The 22,035-nt window shown below is 40.1% G+C and overlaps 1 protein-coding gene across 6 annotated transcripts in view; it reads right to left on the minus strand.

The window, feature by feature from the left end:
- The window catches only part of RALGAPB (Ral GTPase activating protein non-catalytic subunit beta), a 64,029-nt gene that overhangs the window by 12,566 nt on the left and 29,428 nt on the right, over nucleotides 1-22,035 (minus strand). For 4 of the 6 annotated variants that reach the window (XM_066330505.1, XM_066330507.1, XM_066330508.1 and 1 more), the window contains 14 exons: nucleotides 21,116-21,283; nucleotides 20,236-20,350; nucleotides 19,852-19,999; nucleotides 16,978-17,042; nucleotides 16,678-16,810; nucleotides 14,574-14,707; nucleotides 12,409-12,591; nucleotides 10,238-10,389; nucleotides 8,413-8,600; nucleotides 6,161-6,267; nucleotides 4,407-4,559; nucleotides 3,736-3,945; nucleotides 2,614-2,772; nucleotides 519-684 (listed from right to left, as the gene is read on the minus strand). In XM_066330505.1, the coding sequence (XP_066186602.1) occupies nucleotides 519-684; nucleotides 2,614-2,772; nucleotides 3,736-3,945; nucleotides 4,407-4,559; nucleotides 6,161-6,267; nucleotides 8,413-8,600; nucleotides 10,238-10,389; nucleotides 12,409-12,591; nucleotides 14,574-14,707; nucleotides 16,678-16,810; nucleotides 16,978-17,042; nucleotides 19,852-19,999; nucleotides 20,236-20,350; nucleotides 21,116-21,283 (2,081 nt within the window). The remainder of the gene's footprint in view (nucleotides 1-518; nucleotides 685-2,613; nucleotides 2,773-3,735; nucleotides 3,946-4,406; nucleotides 4,560-6,160; nucleotides 6,268-8,412; nucleotides 8,601-10,237; nucleotides 10,390-12,408; nucleotides 12,592-14,573; nucleotides 14,708-16,677; nucleotides 16,811-16,977; nucleotides 17,043-19,851; nucleotides 20,000-20,235; nucleotides 20,351-21,115; nucleotides 21,284-22,035) is intronic. The other 2 variants (XM_066330506.1, XM_066330504.1) reach the window with 1 other exon arrangement.

A 22,035-nucleotide genomic window follows, 5' to 3' on the forward strand; every position in this document is an offset into this window, starting at 1 on the left:
GTCAGTGAAGCAAGACAGAGAGCCATGTATGGGTTCCAACACTTCCAGGATCTACAAACAGCAGCTTGAGTCAATATTTCATTTCAATCTACTTACAGAACACTAAGAAAAAAAAATCACACATTATTTCAATGCTATTTGCCAATACACAGAACAATCTGCAACCAATATCACCTGAATACTGGTTTGCAATAATATAATAAAGACTCATCTAATCTTAAAACACACAGTCCAGAGGGGTTTTTTTGTTTTTTTCCCCCTCTGAGGCTACTCCCTCCCAACAACATACAGACATTAATTTTGCTCACTCTGACTTGAAGCTTTATTTAATATTTACATATTTCTTTCTAGCAAACATCATTCATCAAAAAAAACCCAACCAAAACCAACCAAAAAAAACCCAACAAAAAAAGCACGAGTGTTCAGATAGGTACACAGGAGCAAAAAATTGTCTTATAAAGGACCCCAAACATTTTAATTTACTACAAAAGACACTTACTACATTTTACATGTCTTACCTTGTTCAGGTCCCTCTTCATCACTGCAGTTGTTGATTGACCAGCTTGTTGAGACGTGACCAGTCCACCCAGGGTGCTTCCCAATGTCAACAGACCAGCCAAGAGACAGCAAGAACTCCAGGAAGTGGGGCTGAACAATTTTGGAAGACTCCATGTTCTTCAGGATCTGAAACCAACAGCAGTACCATGTTGGTACAAGAAGCAGGAAACTGGCCTCTTCCTCCCCATCTTTTAAATTAAATTTTTGTCACCAATGTGGTTTTGCCCAAATACAGCTACAGAAAAAGCCTGGAACCTCAGATTTTCTACACGGACATTACTCCCTGCTCCTCAGCATCCTCCTATCCTGCTTGGCCTTGTCCAATTCAATCAACTTGACTTTCTGCCAGCATTTTCAAAGCCTGTAGAAGAGTGAATTAAAGGGCTGGAAATGGCAATTTTGAGACTCAAGCACTCATCAGAAAAAACACTGAGTACTCAGTGCAGAACCTGCATTTGCACCAAAGGTAACACACGGGTTTTCTAGACAGTTTTCACTATTAGACCGAGTTAGGAGAAAGGTATTTTCCTCACTACTCACCTGTACACATCATAGAGTGATTTAAAGAACAGGCCTCACAGCACATTAAATTATGAAACAGATTTTCCAAAACAATTGTCAACAGCATTGAGTGTGCACTTTAATTAAACATCACACTGTACTGTTCACGTTAAACTTGAATTCTACTTCTGACAGAGATCTGGGATGTTTCCATACGTTAAGGCAATTTTTACTTCATTATGACCAAGTGAGAGTTGAACCCTTCACCAAACAGCACACAAGGACACATGATTTGGGTACCAGAACCATTGGGGTCAGTGGAACAAACAATCCATTCATCCCTTCCGGGCCATGCAGGAATTTGTTTTGTGGCAGAGGCATCAATCATTTTGGCTTGTGCAGGGGCAGAACACTCCTGGGACACAGGCCCCAACAAAGCAGAAATTGCAGGGTTGGGTGCTGAAAGGAAAGTCTTCCAGGCTGGAGGCTTTGTGTAGCCACATAGTCCTGACACTCCATCTTAATGCCTTGTACAGTGTTCAGCAGTGACTAGACACGCTGCACTGAAATATTATTATTCCTCATTATGGAGCACATTGAAACCATAACTGTGCTTCAGAACAAGTCAGGGTAAGTGTGAAGACCTAAGAGCTCCATAAGAGCATATAAACATTCTGCTAGCTCAGCAAGTGCACATCTCAGCTCAGAGGCAAACCTAACATATTTTGTTTCATAGCTGACTTCACAGATGAAGACTCTGCACTGGCTACTCTCAACGACAATTTGTAACACTCACAGATGATCCTGGTTTCAAAAGTTGTGTCCCACACCAAAGTAGAAGGCGCTGTGCTGTTCTGTCAACTGTGCATTCACAGTGACACAACGAGTTGGCACAAGGATTTACTACGGAAGCCATGCTCATACTCTTTACTACGAGAGATATGAATGAAATGAGAAGGTACTAGAGAAACACCCTTTCCTAACAAGCCCATTAACCCTCTTAGTGAGTTTCTAGGTCACAAAAGTCAGAACTTAGACTTGCACAAATTAACCTGATTAACCTAATTACCTTTGAATCTAAATATTACAGCATAAAGACTTACAATGCAGTAATACTTCCTTACTTGCAGAAAGTTTTTCATTTTTTTAACACGTGCTCAACATTAGAATGAAACCAAACTACCTTGACATTGCTCATTGCTGGAACAAACTGCAACCTTTCCTGCAAGCTGAGCCAACAAAGCTGAAATGCCTTTCTGATCTGAATCTTTGAACTCTACAAATAAGGACAATAAGGACAGAACAGATAATAAAATACTATTAATATATTAATATATATCTTATCTATATTTGAAAATACATTAAATTTGTTACAATAATCCTACAGGTGTGCAACATACTTCAACCTACAGATGAAGGGAGTATGCAGTGACTTGTAGCTCACACTGGTTCTGACACTCCACTTTAGTCATCAACAGTGATCAGCTTTAGTCACTCAGAAATTACTAGAAACAATACAATATAGACTAGTTGGCACTCTACACTTTCACTTACCTCCTGGCTAGTTTTCTGGCCTGCCTTCATGTAGAAAATGAAAACAGTATCAAAAGGACGACAAGGTAACAAATCCAAGTAGCCGAGGTCATCAAAAAACCCAGGAAGAGCAGAGTCAAGTGCAATCAGGTGAGGAGGTAGACGACTGTTAGTAGGTTCCTGTCCAACAGGCAGAGTGCAGCAGTTTAAAAATCCATCTTTCTTAACTGGAAGATCTTTATGCCTTCAGTGGCAATCTATTAAAATATAAAAAGACTATTTCCCTTCTCTAAGAGCAAAATTATACAGGGATTTCTGATGTGAGATAATCTTGTCACTGTAAATTAGTAACAGCAAGCATAACAGACAATTTGTTGCACGCCACTTTTATTTAACGAAAGTGGTACTTTGCCAGTGGGAGACCTAATATTTTGCTCAAGAAGAGCACACACCATAAACAGCAGATGCTTTCGGAATATCACAGCTATAAACACAGTTGCATGTGCAGTTCCAGATTAACTTAAATAGCAGTAATATGTAATAATATACTGAGCACTTTCAGACATTATTTTTGCAAATGCTCTATAGTCTACTTTTCCTGACAGCTTTCTGGAAGGAAAAGCAACAAATACATGGCAAAATCCACAGGTAAGGGGAAAAATTTCAAATTAAGAATATGGATCAACTCTAAAAAGAATTATTTTAGTTTTAAAAAGAAGCCTATACATCTACTATGTACCAAGTGTCTATGTATGATTAAGCCGTCTCAGCACAACCACCTCTGAAGCAAAACTTCTATGGCAGTTTTATTTCATAGAGTCTTTAAGTACCACCTCAAAACCTAAAATCATTCCACAACTTGAGTTAAGTGTGAACATTTGAGTGTGATGACTTATGCATCCACTGAAAACAAAGACAGACACTTATTCAGAGCATGTTTAACTTGAGGCCTAGCTTTTCACAATCCTGCTCTTAAACCTGGAACGCTGGAATCTATCACTTGATTTGATTAGACTACAGCTGAACAGTAGTTTCGAACTACACAGATGATCTTCCACTAACAAAACTTATTTTTCCCCTTTTATCAAGCCAGGTAACATGAGAACAGGAAGAACTGGACAACACCAAGAGGTATTAGATCACCTTCAATGCCTCTAACGAGAGGAACCCGAAGTGAGAGAGGAACAAACGTGCTGTCTGGAACTCTTGTGCTGGTGGTGGGGGCTTACACTCCGTGATGGGATCAGGAAAGCTCTTCTTCCGCCACTCCTCTTCACTTCTCTGATCTATGGAAGTCTCGAAGACAATCTGCTGAGCCATGCCATTCCTCAGCTTCTCATGGCGCTCCTCGAGCTGGAAAAATTGCATGAACTGCTGATGTCACCAAAATCACAATGATCTACTAAGAAAACTGTTCCATCACTTAGGAAAGCACTACAGTAGCAGCTGCAGTTCATCAGAATGGTTACTAAAACACTTTCAAAAAGACCTTACAACATTGCAAAATGACTACCTAACACCCTATTGGCATAGGAGAGCTCTGACAGCAACGAAATGCAAGTTATTGCTTCCTACAGGATATTGGGATCAGTAATAAAACATGTTAAGCAGTGTCTCCCAAATAACATATCCAAAGCATTGGCATCTTCCTGGAGAAGTGCACAGATTTAACTAATTTGCAGAGGTTATGATTCCATTAATAAGAAATTGGACAAGTCAAAGAGTAAAACTATTTACAGTAAGACATAAGTGCATGACTCACGAACAGACAAACACCCCAAGAACAAAATCAAGTCAAAGAGACAGTTACTTACTTCCTGATTCACAATTTCATGTAAATCGGGAATGCTCAAGTCAGCTTTCACAAACGGAATCTTGTCCACTTCTTCAGGAAAAGGGCGGTGTTTCACACTGTACTTCAACCCAACATCATTTTTAGGAGCTGGTCGAGGTTCTGGTACAAATGTCTGACAAAAAAAGTTTGCTTTTACATTCAAGGTGTTGCATCACTAGACTATATTATAGCAGACAAAAAAACATTTCCTCTCCCCTCCCCACCAGAACTACACTAATCTATTAGTGAGCAGCATCGTTAAAAAACATTAAATACTTTAAACCAAGAAACTTGCATTAAAAATGTGACTGTAAATTTTGAAAAGACACAACTGTCCATTTTGAAATCTATGAACCCTGCTAAGCATCTAACCTGTAAATAGTTGCAAACACGAAAAAAAGGCAAGCTTACATGGCAAAATCTTATTTTCAGCCCGTTCTAAATGTATTCAGAGAAAGCTGGCAAGTATTTGAGAAGCTCCATTTCAATCTTCCTGACTGTGATGATCACAACAAGCCAAGGCTTCAAAGAGAGCAGCAATGCTGTGGGTCAGGAGATGCACTGCCAGAATAGCCAAAGGACTTGCATCATGGATCATGATGCAATTCTGACATTGCTACTATATCATGTAATTACTGTCACTATGTAATTCCAAATTTCAGGTCACCAAGTAAAGCAACAAATGATCTAGGCACAGGTTTAGAGGTGCATCAGCTCCAAGCAAGCAGGACCTTTCATTGCATCTTCAGTGTTGTTTTTTTAAGTTTACTACTAATTACTAAGTTTACTACTGATTACATTTCAAAAGGGCAAACCATTAACAATTATGTTATAGAATGCCTTCAAGCTGGAAAAGTTCCCTTAAAACTGGTGAGGCGATCAGCAGTCAGATCATGGCTTGCCCTTTAGGGTAGGAGGTAGCACACCTGAACCGAGATTATTTAGCCAAGGGTCAGCTCCAGAGATAGCATAGCTCCAAATACATCCTGCATGGTCTTCCCAAAGGCTTCGCAGGGACCACATTCATCTAAATGTGAACATGCCAGCTGAGACTGACAAGCCCTCATTTCAGCTACATTATTGCCTTTCCTTTATTGAGGATCATGGGAAGAGTTTAAAGAATTGGAGAAGTTCACAGACAGAAATTTTCATGGCAAGAGTATATGCTCCATTAGACAACTGCACTAAGAAATTTTACTGTAAAATAAAACTGAGGTATTTCTCCTCCACCATCCCTCTCCAGAGCTGTTCCAGAGTTCATCTAGATAATTTTTTTTTACAGCAGGTTTACAGCCATCTTTGCAATATCAGGCTTTGTAGCTTGAAGACCTGTTCTCTCTTCAGCACCACATTCTACACCTCCAGACTTCACTCCCTCTGCTGCAAAGGCTTTGCCTGAGACCTGAACACTAGCACCAACATTCTTGCCTACACACTAAATGCACTGTGCCTCACCCCATCACTTCAGAACATGCTTTCAGAAAAAAAGAAAAGAGATAATGCCCCCTCCCTTAAGCAAGTCTGCAATTAGAGAAGGCAACAGCACCTTCACAGCCTGCAGTTAATCCCAAGTGGTAAAGACTCACCAGAGATATAGCACATCACCTACAGCTAAAGGCCCTAATGGCTCAGCCTTAATGTATAATCACCAACTCTGGGGGTCTGTCTCACACTAGTGGAATTTCTGCTGAACACCTCTAAGTAAAAGATTTCTTTACAGGCTTTGATAGAGACCTTTTGATTTGCTTTAGCTCCTCTTGGTAAAAGACAGAGTTGCTGGGCCCATGCAAATCTTCCAGATGTCCCACGGATCAAAATCGTGACAGAGGGGAAAGAGTCATCTGCAAAGCAAGTGGGTTAAGAGAATAAGATATCTTCATATACTGCAAACAGTTCACTGTGTAATCATTCAACAAAAAGAAAATCCAGGCATGACAGCAGAGGTTTTGCTTTCATGGTTAACTCCTCTCTGACCCTAAAGAAAACTCCTGGTGAGAAGCCAGCAAATCTCTCTGCAGCTGCAAAGTGCTAGTCTACTTTGTCAGTTCAACACTTGCCACCTCAGTTCCATCATTAAAAGCGACTTTCATCCAAATTCATGCAGATCATAATTTCTCTACAAAATATTTCCAAGGAAATCAAAAAAGATTGTCCAGTCACTTCCTGTTTAGGTGAGACAATGACCTAATCAGAGATACTGATTCCATGATACTTCTATGACCTTCTGCAAAAGCTCCTCCCAAATAGCAGCAGTAAGAACAGTGGAAGGACAAAAGACAGTGCTCAAAGACTCAGAAGATCCTGTCTCCATATTACGGAAATTTTTTCTCACAAGGAATAGGGACACAGAGAAGTTGTCCCACTTTGCAAGACTCACTTGGGCAACATCAGGTTGTGTTATCCTGGTCCAACTCCTGTACTGGCCTTGTCTACAGCAGGAGGTAGACTACAGAGTCTTGAGGTGCCTCTCTCTCTGCTGGCACAATGATGATTTTAACATTGCAGGGATTTCAGTCTTCCTTCAAGATTTAAAAGGCCACTGATATTACTCACGTTCTATGAGATCATCATACTTCATCATAAGCTTTTCTTCTTAAAGGTATTTACATTTATGTTTTGTGCACACAAACCACACACTAGCACCATCGGGCAACTAGCAGAACTCTATTCCTTCCCCAGTATTCCCTGGGAAGTTCAGGGTGCAGCACAGCCTATTCACACCCTGTACATAAGCGCACACACACAGAGAATCCAAACCAGATCCTCAGTCACTCACTTCGATGATCTGCCTCAGAACTGGCCTGATGTACTTATGCATTATTGCAATCAATCAATCTCATAATTCAAATGGGATTTGTAGGCAAGTTATACGCAGCAAGAAAAGATAATCGAATTTGTGATTCCACAGTAACACATTCAGCAGAGGCAGAGTGAGCATGAGGATTTGCTTTGCCATTCCAGCACGCTCTCATCTACTCCAGTCAAGAACACACTTGCTCCAACACAGACTGAGGGTGGACATATGCCAATGGCTCCCAGCATTACCACTTCCTGCAAGATCTATTGAGTGATTCTCAACATGGTCAGAGCATTCTGGACTACAACTCAACTTCTCAGCACCAGTTCATGCAGTTCTGTGCAATTTCTGCTTTTAATACTGGTTTTTAGGCTCCATCCTAGCTACAGATGAAGAAAATATATTGGGGACAGCACATCAGCTCTAACAGTCTTTAACTGAGGTATCATGTTAAGAAATTTTCATCTGTTCTATTAGGTAAAACCATGACACAAAGATTTACGGGAGATCAGTTATTCTATTCAAAGCATCATTTAACACCATATTTTTGTAATAAGTTCCTGATGGTCAAAGTCTATGAGGCTGAAATGAGTAAGACTCAGCTGTGAAAGCCAACACTCTGTGACAAAATCTCCTTTACAGAAGGTGTCATTGACAGAACAGGATCAGACATGGGAAAGTTTTAATAGCTCCTAAGCAACAAAAACTACCTGAGCTGAAAGCATCCACAGAAATATATAGCAATACGAGGCCTGAAGTGAGCAGCAGCAATGGTGCAAGCATCAAGATGACATACTAACCATATGTTAAGCACTTATTCCTATCAAGACTCCTATAGTCTTTACGTATTTATTCTAGTATGAACAAGGATGTTTCAAAATGTAGCGTTATTACTTTCGTCCATCACCCATTATTTCAATGGCAGTCAGAAGCAAGTATATGATCTCACCGGTGAAAGATTTGGACAACTGCATGAACAGTTTGGGTAGGCTTGTTTATGTTTGATTATCAGTGGCATTAAAATTATTCTCACCACTTCATCCTAGAGCAAAACTCTGCTCTGTGTGCCCACCTACAGACTGGAAAGCCCTAAAATGTGAGAGAGACACTTGATGAAGTACCTTTGTTTTGCAGCTCCATACAGAAGGTTTTGGACTGAGAAAGAAGAAAATGGGAAATCTGAACTTACTCTGTTCATTCCCTAGAGGCTGCTCCAACATGGCCAGGATGACACTGTTATCCAAAACAAAGTAACGGAAGCTGTGCTTGTTTATTGTAGGGAGACGGGAATATTTAATTAACGTGGTTTCATTCACCAAGCTGCAAGGAGAAGCAGGACCACTAGGAGAGGGAAATGCTCCAAGTAACTGCATAATGCTGCAAGTGAGAAAAAAGTCGAGAGTTATGAGAGATTAAGTGAACTGTTCCACCCAAGCACAAACTTACACTCATATTCTTCACCTGTACTTTGACCTAGCAGTTACATTATCAGGGCACATCTGCCCTCACCCATCAGGTTGTTTTAAGACAACCAGCACCATCAGAAAAACATGCATGAAAACCTACAAAGAAAGGTACTCTGCCTGTAGAATAAGCTTCTTTATAACCTGGGTTATAAAAATATTAAGATACGCTTTAAAGCATGAAAACCTGTATCCTTTCATAGCTTTCTGTTCATTCTTAAAACATTATTTCTCCAATCATCCATACTTTAGTCCTTTCATATCAACAAGCAGGACAGACATGGCAGTGCGCTGGTTACAACTGCCTTTTGCTTTCTTCAAGTACAGATTACAATAACTTAAAACCCTTTAATGGGTTGGGACCCTAAAAGGTCCAGGATCGCACAAGCAAAACTATCACAGAGGGTAATCTTCCCTGGAAGAAAGCCTCCAGGTGGGGTCCAACAATGCTCACCTCCTTGGAGCCACAGCCTTAGGAGGCCCCTAGAAGCATTGTTTTAAATAATTTGAAATTATACAGGATCTCACAAACACTATTAGAAATTGAAAATTTCTATGGCAGGAACCAGTAATGAGAGTTGTCTGGTGTTGGACTGAAGTTCATATGATCTAAGTCAGGACTTTACCCTTAACACCAACATCCAGAGCAAAATAATGTCTATTGATTGCCCTCCCCATGCAATTTTCCACTTTACTGTGAAAACAGCTTCATCTCCCTAAATTAAAAGCAACACTTTCAGGCAACAATACAGATTTGTCCAATCAGTAGATGCTTTTTCTTAGAAATTACACAGTTGTTTTTACTAACAGTAACATTTTTAACAGTTGGATTCCAAAGCAGAGCAAAAACGAAAGCAGCTATGGCCTTTTGCAAAACATATTTATCCCTCCCCATCCTCAATCTGTCCTATCTGCCACTATGCTGATCAGCCCATAACAGTGCTTTCCAGCTTCTCTGGAGCAAATCCCGATTTTCCTCTCTGTGTTTCCCTTCCCCAACCCACACATTATCTGTTACTGCATTTCCAGCAGAATCTTTCAAATATATTAATATAGCCCAACACTGTGGGCAGGAAGCCATCCCATCCTGCTCCAGCATGTGCTGCATGTGCCATTCCCTGCTGTCACACAGTGCTTATGAATTTCCTAACCAGATTGGGGACAGCATATGTTGTCAGGCTGAGGAGAAGAGGAAATGGGAAGACGGGGTCACTGGGATAAGTAAAAGAGATAGGAAATTGCTGTCTGCAGAGAGGCCTGGCCAGGAACAGAACACCAGGGCTGGAGGAAGGTCTGGGTTTTGCTGTACAAGGAAGAGAGGAAGCACAAGGGGAACAGTCACCAGAGGGATTTGTTTTCTTTTAACACCTGCACAGGGAGGGGAAGAGATGTAAGGCAGAGCACAGTCCTGCCCAAAGGGCGCAGAGAGGGAGCTTGCCTAACTTCCTCAACACTCTTGTTACATCAGAGCTCACCAGCTGTGAGCTCCCTATTAAACACTCTCAGACAAGGCAACACTGAACATTAAAGGTGCTCTGACAAATTACATACCATGTTAGTGTAGCTTCAGCAGCATCCTTCACTCGCATGGATGCAGGGTTTGGCTCCTTATCTCCTTTGTATTTGACCTCCTGTTCACTGTTTTTGGATTTACTCCCTGAAATGCCCAGCTCCACAATCTCCAGTACCTCTTTTAAACAATCCTAAAACACAAGAACCACCTTAAAGCAGAAGTACTTGGATAAACATATCCAAAACCTCGGGGCAACAGCAATATATCATTAAGTGAAAAAAAAAAACAACAAACAAACCCACTGCTGGTAATATAAGCTCTTTATTTAAAGGCAGATGACTACGCTAACACTGTTAAAATAAGATCACATTTGCTATAGAACTGGTACTTTTTCTGTTTATAGATGTGTACTTACCTACTAATATTCTAATGGTTAAAAGTGCTCTGAATTAATAAATACACATTACTTATTTCATTGCATACATACCAAATTGCCCAGAGGACTACTATGAATGTAACTGAAAATTGTAAACATAATTAAAGAGATAATAAATGCATTTCTGGGATTCTTTGCAGAAGTTTTAAGTTCTAAGCACATTAATCTGGAAAACTGCAATAAATCCTTTTCCAAATTTTTCAATTGCCAACATCTTTCATTAGTAAAATACATCACGGTATCTAATTCAACAAGAGAAAAATAAGAACATTCTAAAAGTACATTGTAAAAGCTTCAATAAATCAATTACAGGAGAGGCTAACACTCAGTGGAATCATAGATATGACATCAGTGCTGTGCAGAAAAAAATAAACCGCTGAAAATACTCAGATTGCTACAACAAAGCTTCAGATCTCATGGCTTGAGCTACAGAATAACAAAGACAGACATCTCCTGAATAAGTAAGTGACTAAAACTGAACATGATTGGTCAGGCTGTACCACCAGAAACCAGACAGGGTTCTATGTCTTGGTCTTTGTCCTTATATTTGTTGTTGATACAGAATAAAAGGTGAAGAGAAAAAAAATCAAAGTTTTTTAACAGAGCAAAATTAACCAGCATTGGGCTGAAAAGACTGCCCACAAAGAATTGCAGCAGGAGTTTACAGAGTAGCATTACAGCAGGTAAAATTTAAAGCAAATTTCAGAGAAGGCATCTGGAAAGCTGTGTTTTTAATACCTGCAAATGCAGGGAAGGATTCTCACCTGACTATCATGACTCAGGAATGAGCTACTCCGTGTCCAGTACATAATGCACACAGTATGTAACACTATCTCCTTATAGTGGTAATTGAAATAAAAAAGACCATAACGAAATGGAATAAAGCATTATGCAACTGACTCAACACAATCTGTGCCACCTCCAGGGAACCTAAATTACTGCAGTCACCTACTGCCATGCCAGTACTCCAAGGCACATGCAGAAAGCATCTTTATTTAAAGTTCTACTTGTGGGTTTTCAATCTTTTTCTAAAAAATATGTATTTTTATATGCTACAGAATAAACAAAATATAAAGATATGTAATGTTCTATCTAAAAATATAACAAGATATTACATAATGCATACATATCAATTATCTATAACACAGAAAGATCACTAAATTCAGCTCTGAAAGAGACTAACAATGAAGATGTGCATTCAAACTTATTCATTTTTTCTTAAGCAGCAGGGCAGAAGGCAATCGAAAATATGTCTCTCATTTCCTGCTCTTCTCAAGCTTCCCAAGTAAATTCCACCTCATACTGAACTATGCTTTGCTCAGTTTCTAGAAAAATTGGTGAAACAAACTGATTATCAAAGTATTAGCATCAAAGGAATTATGTTTAGCCTAGAAAACGCTTTAGTCAGGTAAAAGCTGAGAAATGAGGAGAGTCATGGCTACCTGCAGCAGGTAGCTATGGGTTACCCCATTCATTTCTGTATTTCTCTTTTGTTTTTTTCCAGGTTTCTTTTCTGTTCTCTTCTAGTTTCACAAAGAAAGAAGAAAGATTGAGACACTGCTTTAAATATAAAGGTAATTTTAAAGCCAAGCACTGTACTGGCGAATAAAGATCAAGAATTAAAGTTCAGAGAATTTTGCATAGAAACCATACTTGAAATTCTTAAGAAAGCCAAAGCAAACCACACTATTTTAAAGCATCGAGAACAGACAGGTTGGGCACAAAAGGCATTTCAGATGCAGCACTCAAAATCTATACACTGGAGGATCTGACCTTCTCATCCAGCATGTCGGGGTGCTCTGTGAGCCAGACACAGAGGCACTGGAAAGCTGCCACGATCATGGAGTGCAGGTCCCGGGAGTGCAGCGGGGCGGGCCGACTGCACTGGTAGACAATGTAGCTGCACACGGAGCTGATCGCGCGCTTCCGATCCGAGGGATCCACCACCACCTTCACCTGCGTCAACAGGGCAACAGGGTAAGAATTCCTCTACAGAAATCTCTGAGAGAAAAACAGCTTCTGAAAATATTCCAAATACAGTTTTAAGAAACAGCAATAAACAGCTGAAATCTTTTTAGACTACAGCTTAAAATTACGGGAAAAATTATTTAATAGTGATGGATATTGAAACTAAAAGTAAAGAAATGCTGCACTGAAGTGTGACCACATTGCATGACTTGGTTTCAAAGAGCAGGAGTGGTACCAGCATGGCTTGGTAAGAAACCAATGTTAGCTTAATTTGTAGTATTGAATTTTTTTTCCACAAATGTCTCTTCTTCAGCTCTAGCAACTCATTCTGTATCTCCAAGAACCAACTCACTGCCAAGTCTCCTTTCCATAGGACTTCATTCTGCTCAAGCAACTTTCCCCTGGACATATTCTCAGCACAGTAACTTTCACCACTGGTAAAAGGAACAAAAAAATCCATCCTTGGACAAGCAGACTGAAAAAAACTCCATAACCTCTTCCCCAAAACTCACTGCAAATACCTCCCTCTGCTTCTTTCCCAGCTCAGAGCTGCAGAGAGCAAGGCTCCAGATGAGAAGGTCAGGAAACAGCACAATGAGCTATGAGGATCTGCACTGTAAGGCTAAAGAATGAAATTTCTCTTTTCTTCTCTCTTATTCACAACTTGTGACTCAGCAAAGGAACAGACTGATTTTTCTACTCTGTAGCATCTGACCATGGAGGAAGGTGGATGGATTTGCTAGTGCCAGCACTGAAGTCTGGCAGCTGTACTCCACAAATGTGAGTGACAATTCAGAGCCCCAGGATTTAACTAAAACATCCTTTAGAAGCTCAAGATCTACAGCAAAGTCCCCTCAAGATAATCTTATGAAAGGCAGGTTTGTGAACCAGCACTCCTGCAGGAAACAAGACTTTTGACCTTTATAACTCCCACTAATAACCTTGTGCTGAACAGAAACAAGACAAGGCAGCCCCTACCTCAGAAAGGCTTTGGGACATGTCACCTCCAAAAATATAGGCAGAACAAGTCCCCACAGTAGCTGTGCAGGAAGAAGTGGTCTCTTTTTTCCCACTTGGTTGTAAAGAGGAAAGATATTCCAGGGCAAGAATTACTTCAGTTGCATGGGAGTTATACAAAGACTATAATATTTAGCATTATTCTGGGGATACATTTGTAGAGATATTTCCAGATTCCCATAAACCCGGCAAGAAAAAAAACCAAACCAAGCACACAAGCTACAGAAAGCCCTGGTTCTATATGGTACTCTGTAAGACCCAGTAATACACATTAATTCATTTCAGAACATTTTCAAATACATTCTTCAGTTCATGCTACTGCAATAGTGAACAAACACCCAGTCCAATATGGCTTAGTGCTGAATTAATGCTCTAAAAACTGCCTGAGACACACATTAAAAGAGATCTGTTGAGTTCCTGAGGGATTATGACAGGAAATGCTGAATTGTCACACCTGGTTATCATGGCTGCTCTAAGTACACTGGATTTTTGCTTAACAAAGGCCATGAAGTCTAGTCTGGACAAGAGCTCTCAGGTAGAAAGGGGCATTGTGCATCCCAACTCTTCTCCCCCACCTAGTAGCTTTAGTTGTTATTTGTGTTGAAGAACTGTGCGCAGATAAAGCTTTGAAGAAGGCAACACTTCATATTAGCAACACGCTACATTTTGTCAAGCTCTAAAAGCTATTTCCAAGATGAGAACAAGGGGGGAAAGTGGTACAATAGAAGTTTCAGCTAAAAGACATCCCCAGGCCACGTGTCCTTTGAGCCACAGTGCGTTTACACTGGGAGAAAACTATCTACAACAGCAGTGCTGTTTCTTTTTCATTTCCAACAGAATAGTTGCTGACAAACTCGGCCACAGAAATCTGTTCTGTGACACGACTTTCACCCAGGCAGGACTACAACCACCCTGTCAGAAAGGGTCAAAACACACCAAGCTACATATCTCACCTTTGCCAGTCCAGAGAGCAGCTCCAGGGCAGCCAGAGAGATACTCATGTCCTGCCTCCACTGGGAGTTGAGCCTTTGGGTTACCAGGTGAATGCTGCGGATCAACAATCCAGCAGCTGTATCTGTATGAAGAGCTAGGATATAACCCCAAAACCACACACCACAGGGAAGGAAAATAACTAAGCATTAGTGACAAAAAGCAAAGCACAGGCAACAAGGCAAAGCAGCCACAATACAGACACAAAATAAACTCCAACCATCTCAAAACTGGTTTATGCCTTTTGCACAGGTTAACTCCTCATTAATGCACTCTCCAGGCATTATACAGACCCATTCAAACCAGCTAGCTCAATTTAATTTTTTTAAGACATTTTGAATAATCCCAGAGCTCTGTTGCATTTTAGCAGTAGAACAGCCAGCTTCAGGTTTTGCTATTATGCTTAAATTGTCTATCACGTTATGTCTTTTAGTCTCTGGAAAATATAGGCATTGGTAACGTATATTAAACGTTAGTAGCTGTACTGAGGACTACGGCGCACATGTAATTTCAGATATCTGTGTCAGAAGGTAACCATTCTTTCCACACCTAATGTTTATCAAAAGATGCACTAGTTCAACAGACAGATAATGAAAGAATCAGTGCTAGAGAAACTATTATTTTTAGCCTTCTGCCTCCTTGAACCTTTAACTCAAAATTTAAAATAGAAAATGTTTTAAGTATCAGTTGTTCTCACTTCAAAATACTACAAAACAAATACTATCTGCACTTGTTAAAATTGAAGTATGCAAATTAATGTCAGAAAGAAAAAACTGCTCAATGACTAGTTTAAAGAGACATGAGAACTATGACAGATAAGGCATACCCTTCTCAAAATTTAAATTACCTTATTTAACACTCAAGAAGTATGTCCAATGTCATACCAGGAACAGATTCTAGAGTCTACTGTGGCTAAACAGTCACAATAAACTGTCTTGTATTCAATTTTCTCTTGTTTGAAGCATCCAGTGGAAACACAAATTCTTTTCATAAGCTCCCTACAACCTTACCTTCTGTGCACAGGGAATTTTAAAAATCCAATAAAATGAATATACTACAAAAATATATTTCAAGTCATGTCATGGCATGAAGACTCTGTAATTCAAATATTTGGAAAATTTTTTTAAATCTTACAAATGAGTATTTTTACAAGCACTTGCCAGTGAAAACCCACACGAATTAAAACATGCAATTCAACTGGTGTAAAGAAAACTAGCACTTTGATAATGTCAAACAAGCAAATCCTGTAGGGAAAGCACCAACATGCTTATATGAATCCCTAGAATACACTGAAACCTTTCCTGATAATCTTTGGCCTCTTGCTATTTACAGAACTAGATTAAAAAAACACCACCAAACTTTTCTGCTTGGTGATGACAGAATTGTCAGTCTAGGCTACAATATAATAAAGGTGATTTGTTCTCACATTTAATTGGCCAACATCAGTTAAACTGAAGACCAAAGGAGCAAATGAAACTGCAAGATCTTAAGTCAGACAGCTTACCAAACACAGCTTACCACAGATTTATAACATGGATTTTACTATAGGAATCAAAAATGGACAGTACAAGACATAGCAAACTAAAGTTAGTGATTAAATTCTATTGTTATGACATATCACAAGCATTCTGCTTACTTGCTCTATAAAAGCCTGAGTCTCTGAAATGTTCCTTAAACGTGGTTTAAGAAAAGGTGCTGCAGAGGTCAAGCGAGGATTTGGAATGCTATCCAAATGAATGAAGCAATTAATTTACACTTGGTGTACATATAACCTATTCTTGTTGGCAGAATCTAAGTGTCTTTAAAACATAAGTGAAAGTAAAGTTTGCAAACACCTTTTTCAAAAGCTTTTACATTCTGATTTTGAAAATGTTAAGAGTCCTTTAGTAGGGTTAAGACAACCACTGGAAGAGCACATGTGAGTGCAGACTTGCAGCACACAGCTGGACTATCACCCTGGCTTCAAACACTTGGGCACATTAATGCTTTAGCCAGAACTAGAACTAAAAAGCCAGAAAACATCAACCTGGCATACCATGACAGGGTTTTCCAAAGAGCTGTCCTTACCATAATCCCTCAGGAGGGCCTGTGCTGGCCGCTCACTGTCAGGTGTCGTGGACTCCGCACTGCCACCACTTGCAGTGCTAATGCCACTATTGGTGCGACTGTGGCTTTTGAAGAGGTTGTTTTCACCACCATTCTGCAAAGAGAAAGGCAGTTTAGAGAGATGAAAAAATTCTGAGTTCCCCATGCTCTCAGATACAGAAGATCAAACCTTGAGATGCTACCTGAGCCCCTTTCAGCAGCAGGTTAAGTGAGGAATGCATTCTTTCTGAACAAGTAACTTAATCAATAAAAAGTACTCACCATTTCCATCTGACAGCCAATGGCTTCTAGCAATGCTGAATCCTGAACAATATTTAACATTGCACCTGCAGAATCAGATAGAAGAAGGTAACTATGGACTACAGGAGAATTCACTACTAGAGATTACCAAGCAGCACAGAAGGTTTAACATAATGGTTTGCAGCCCTGTTTTACAAAATATCTTATTAAACACAGGACTTGCTTTGAGCTTAGCCATTTGAAGTGGACGAAAGTTGAGAGAGACAGTGCTTTCAGCTGTTAAAAATGCTTTGAACATAGTCTAGAAAGGACTGAGAGGAGATCTCATCATTACATATCAATATCTCAAGGATGGGTGTCCAGAGAATGGTGCCAGACTCTATTTAGTGGTACCCAGCAACAGGACAAGGAGAAATGCACAAACAAAAATACAAGAAATTCTACCTCAACATGAGGAAAATCAACCTTCCATGGAGGGCAGCAGAGCACTGGAACAGGCTGCCCAGGGAGGTCATGGAGTCTCCTCTCTGAGGACATTCAAAACTCACCTGGACAGGTTCCTGTGTCACCTGTTCCTGGTGACTCTGCCTTGGCAGGGAATTAGACTGAATCATATTCAGAGGTCTCCTCCAGCCCCAACTGTTCTGTGATAGGTAATTCCTCAGTTTAGAAGGATTTTGGCTTCACAGAAGGGCTGGAGTGGTTCCCTGTCTCACACCAGACTGTGCTGATTTAAAAACTCAGGTTATGTTTAAGGATGTTCATCAGAAGGTGAGTTCATGATCTGAGGTGGGATACACTGAAATTCCCTCTGCTTCGAAGTTCTCATCAGCCTGTCACTTTCTTTGCTCTAATTTCCATCAGTGCCAAAATACTGTATTCAAAAAGTTGACGCTGTTAACTGCAGGGGTCACCCACCCAAATGCATTCCAAGCTAGCTGGGACAGAGCTCTCTCCTCAACATCAGGAAAGTTTTAATTCACTTAAATCAAAACTGCTGATGTGTCTTAGCTAAACTAGGGTGAATAGCCTTTATCTGCTTGGCAGCATCGCCTCCAGGTGATGAGGGAAGAAGCAATAAGGACAAGGACCTGAAACTGGCTGACATGGGCACATTTGGTGGTTTCAGTTTTAATTTTCTGCATCCTTCCCCTGCCTCATCCATCAATGAACATTTAGGAAAACACAACTTACCCTATGAAGGGAAATGACAAGACAAGGGGTAATGTTTTCACACAGAGAGGGCAAGGTGAAGTGGGATGGTGGGAAGAAATTCTTCCCTGTGAGGGTGGGAAGGCCCTGGCACAGGGTGCCCAGAGAAACTGTGGCTGCCCCTGGATCCCTGGAAGTGTCCAGGGCCAGGCTGGACAGGGCTCGGAGCAACCTGGGCTAGTGGAAGGTGTCCCTGCTCAGGGAATGGGGGTGGAACGCATGGTGGAATAGCAGGATGGAATGACATGAGCTTTAAGGTCTCTTCCAGCCCAAACCACTCTGGGGTTCTGTGAAATGCACCACTCACTGCCAAACACTTATTAGCAGATGGAAACAATCCCTGCTTTTGTTGAGAAACTGGTGGTACATGTGAGAATTTCGCTAAACTGGAGATTCATGAATCCCCTCCAGCTAAAGCCAGCAAGAAACATTTTCACATATGTAAACAGAAGCGTAAGAGCAGGAATACAAGGGCAGGTGAACTGGCAGAGACTAGCATAGGAATAATAATTCTCAGCAGAAAAGCCATTTAAGGTAGAGCACCTACCCAGCTGGCTGCAAACCAGCTAGGTGTGGAGGGGCATTGGCCCACAGGGGTGGGATTTAACAAAGCATCACCCTGAGGTGTCAGACATAGTACTGGAGGTGAGACAACCTCAGGTGCACCAGTGTTCTGAGGGTCTCACTTGGAAACCACAGATATCCTTACCCCTTCACCAGCTGTGGGTGCAAATTCTTCTTTCAAATTATTCCCCTCTAGTCTTCAGTGAGAAAAGAAACTGCTTAAACTATTGCAAGGTAACCTTCCAAAAGTCTTTACAGACTTTGATTTGTTGCCCTTCTCTTAACTATGCATCATTTTCTTGCCCTCCCTCTGTTAACCAGGTAAACTGCCTGCCTCTCAGAACAAGGCAGATCCCTCTCTCACACAAGACTGCTGTTTTTTAAACAGACAAAAGGAAAGTGGTAAGAGCAAGAACACCATCATGTTGAAAAAAGCACTTCTAAAGAGAGAAGATTAAGGGGGGGGGGACAAGAAAGAGTAATAGGCATATACATTTGTACTTATCTGAAAGCATATTTAACTTGACAGATCACGCACTATCCAAGTTTTCATCTTCTACTTCCTGAGTACTCAGGAAGTAGATAATGTGATAATGTTAATCCACTTACTACCTCCAAGAACAGTTTGCCAAATTGTGCATAGTGCAGCTCCACACTCTATTCCAAAGCTTTTGTCTGAGGATTTACACACTGCTAAACAAATGTCATCTGTATTTTGCCAATGTTGGACCACCAGTCCCCATTATGTCAATATGTTTCTTCGGTTCAACCATATCAAAATCTAAGATTTTCTCTGAAATCCATTAGTCAGGAATCCTTCCTAAAATTAAGACATTTTACCTACTTTTATTTCTAGTTATGACTGACTTTCTGTGCTGGAATGTGCTTTACTTTTGCCTCTACTTTTCAAGTACTACTCCACATAAAAAAAAGAGAGATTAACAAAAACGTGAGGCTTTTTAAGGTGTTTTCATAGTATGAGGAAGACTACGCATATGACAACCTGCCAGGAATATAAACCTCCTTCTTGCAAAGCATCACTAACAATCCATACTATCCCAAGACAGATTAAGACAGACAGTTCTATAATACAGTTAATAAATAACAAGTTGAAATAACCTAGTATCATTTGAGTGTTGTTGGGATCAGTTTCGGTTTGCAAAGCTCCTATAAGGATATTCACAAGCCGCAGCTTCAAGGACAGGAATGTTACTGGCTTATCATATGCTGAGCTGTCATCATTGCTGAATTTCCCTTCCAGGACAACCTGAAGAAAAAATACACTTAATTTCAGTATCAATTAAAGATCATGTCAGCAGGGTTTCAAAAGTCAATGGTGACAGCACACATTGTTACTGACACCCAGCAATATGGTCTTACTGTTTCACATTCACTGAAAGAGTTCAGTGCTAAAGGAAATATCCAATACAACCCACAACCCACCCAAATCCCACTCCCAGGGAAACAAAAATAGAATGCAAAACACAGTGATAAATGTACTACCTCAGACTTTATTGTTCCAAAATGATGAGGGAGAGGCAACAGAGATAGCAAGATGTTAATAGAAGCTCTTCTTAGCTCTGTGGGGTTTACATAGATTTTAAACTTTGAGAGCTCCCTGCAAATCAAAGCATCAGACAGTTAATGAACTTTTCACAAGAACTTGGAGCCGAATGTAACTAAGTTAATATTAAATATACACCCACCCAGAGGTTTTAAGTAATTTGCAGTATGCAATGTAGCCATTTCTTTCTAAGACCGATCCTAAAGAAGCAGTGGCTCAGATTTAGGCCCAGGAGATAAATAATGCTTTTTGTCTAAATGCCTAACATCAAAACGAAACAGGGTATCTAGACGTAACACATACACTGAAGAACACATACAGAGAATACTCTTAAGTGTCTAACTTAGGAAAACATTCAGAAATCTATAAAACTCTGATAAGAACCTACTCCAATTTCATCAGTCTAAATTATCAACTTTTCCATTTAATGATGCTTGCTTACTTACTGAATACACTGCAACAACAGCCACAAATTAATATATTGTGAAAGTTCACTTTAATAGTAAAGGCCTTCAATATAATTTTGTCATATTTCAATATATTTTCCTATTCTTAAAGGCACTGCTTTGCATCAATGAGTATGCAGCTAACAACTCACATATTTCATTTAAAATAAGCACTATTATTGCTTTAACGCAAATTGCATTAAATAAAACCGAAAACTTGAGTTTACACAGCATTGCTATTATCACCATCAAATACATGCACACACAGTGGGCCCCACACTGCAGAATTTCTTTGGTGAAATTGCACAGGAATGACAAAAGACAAACATCTTCCAACACCTCTGATGATGTTTACATGGAAATGGAAATTTACCTGTCAGGTAAAATAGTTTCCAAAGCTGAAATGAAGTAGGGAACCACAACATCAATGCCTTTCAGGTCACAGCAGAACAGAGGAGAGGAGTTTAGAATAATACTGGCAAGAACCGGGTGGCAAACGAAATCTGCTATCTGCAAACCCTGAATTAAAAGCATGTAAAATCTGACAAAGAAAGATAAGATTTAATTATTTGCACATAAAATCATCAGAACCCCACATGATTCTGTAGCCACTATTTGATCTTGTCTATATAAAGTAAGTTTCAAAAGTTTCAAAAACAGAGCTTGGAAACATTGATATAAGTCTTCCCTTATGTTACTTGAGCACAGGCAAGCACACCTGACCAGCTTAATAAACCTTCACAAATGACAGGTATTTCACATGAAAAGCCAGTGTAGCACAGTTTTATTGAAATCTTTGACTGGTTGCAACACACAGACTGGGACCTGAGTAAGCACAACCAGCTGGTTACTAGCAGCAGATCACCTGATCTCCACTACTCCCTTCCTATAAAAGGGTGGGAGCAAGACCTTGATTTTAACTCCCCAATAGGAGAAAAATACTGTGAAATCTTGAGGGGAGGCAGGGGACAAGATATCAGGACAAGACACACTGATCAGCAATTTGGAAAATGAGACCAATCATAACCATCACAACCACTATAAAGAAAAATCAAGGGCAGAAACCAGCTGCTCATCATCCTAGAGCAGTTAGCTTCTTTTGCAGCTTCTTGTAGAGAACGTGTATGCCCTCTTAATTGTTTCAAAAGTCTTGCAGACACAGAGGAATCCCACTGACTGGCAAAGAAAAACACAAACTATCTATACAAAAAATACTACAACATTCATGAAATAAAATTGTTCAGTCTTCTGGGAAGTTTTAATGCCATCTGGGACAAATGTACCAGAACAGTT

The sequence above is a fragment of the Sylvia atricapilla genome, chromosome 16 (genome assembly GCF_009819655.1).
Source record: "Sylvia atricapilla isolate bSylAtr1 chromosome 16, bSylAtr1.pri, whole genome shotgun sequence".
In the NCBI taxonomy this organism is placed as follows: Eukaryota; Metazoa; Chordata; class Aves; order Passeriformes; family Sylviidae; genus Sylvia; species Sylvia atricapilla.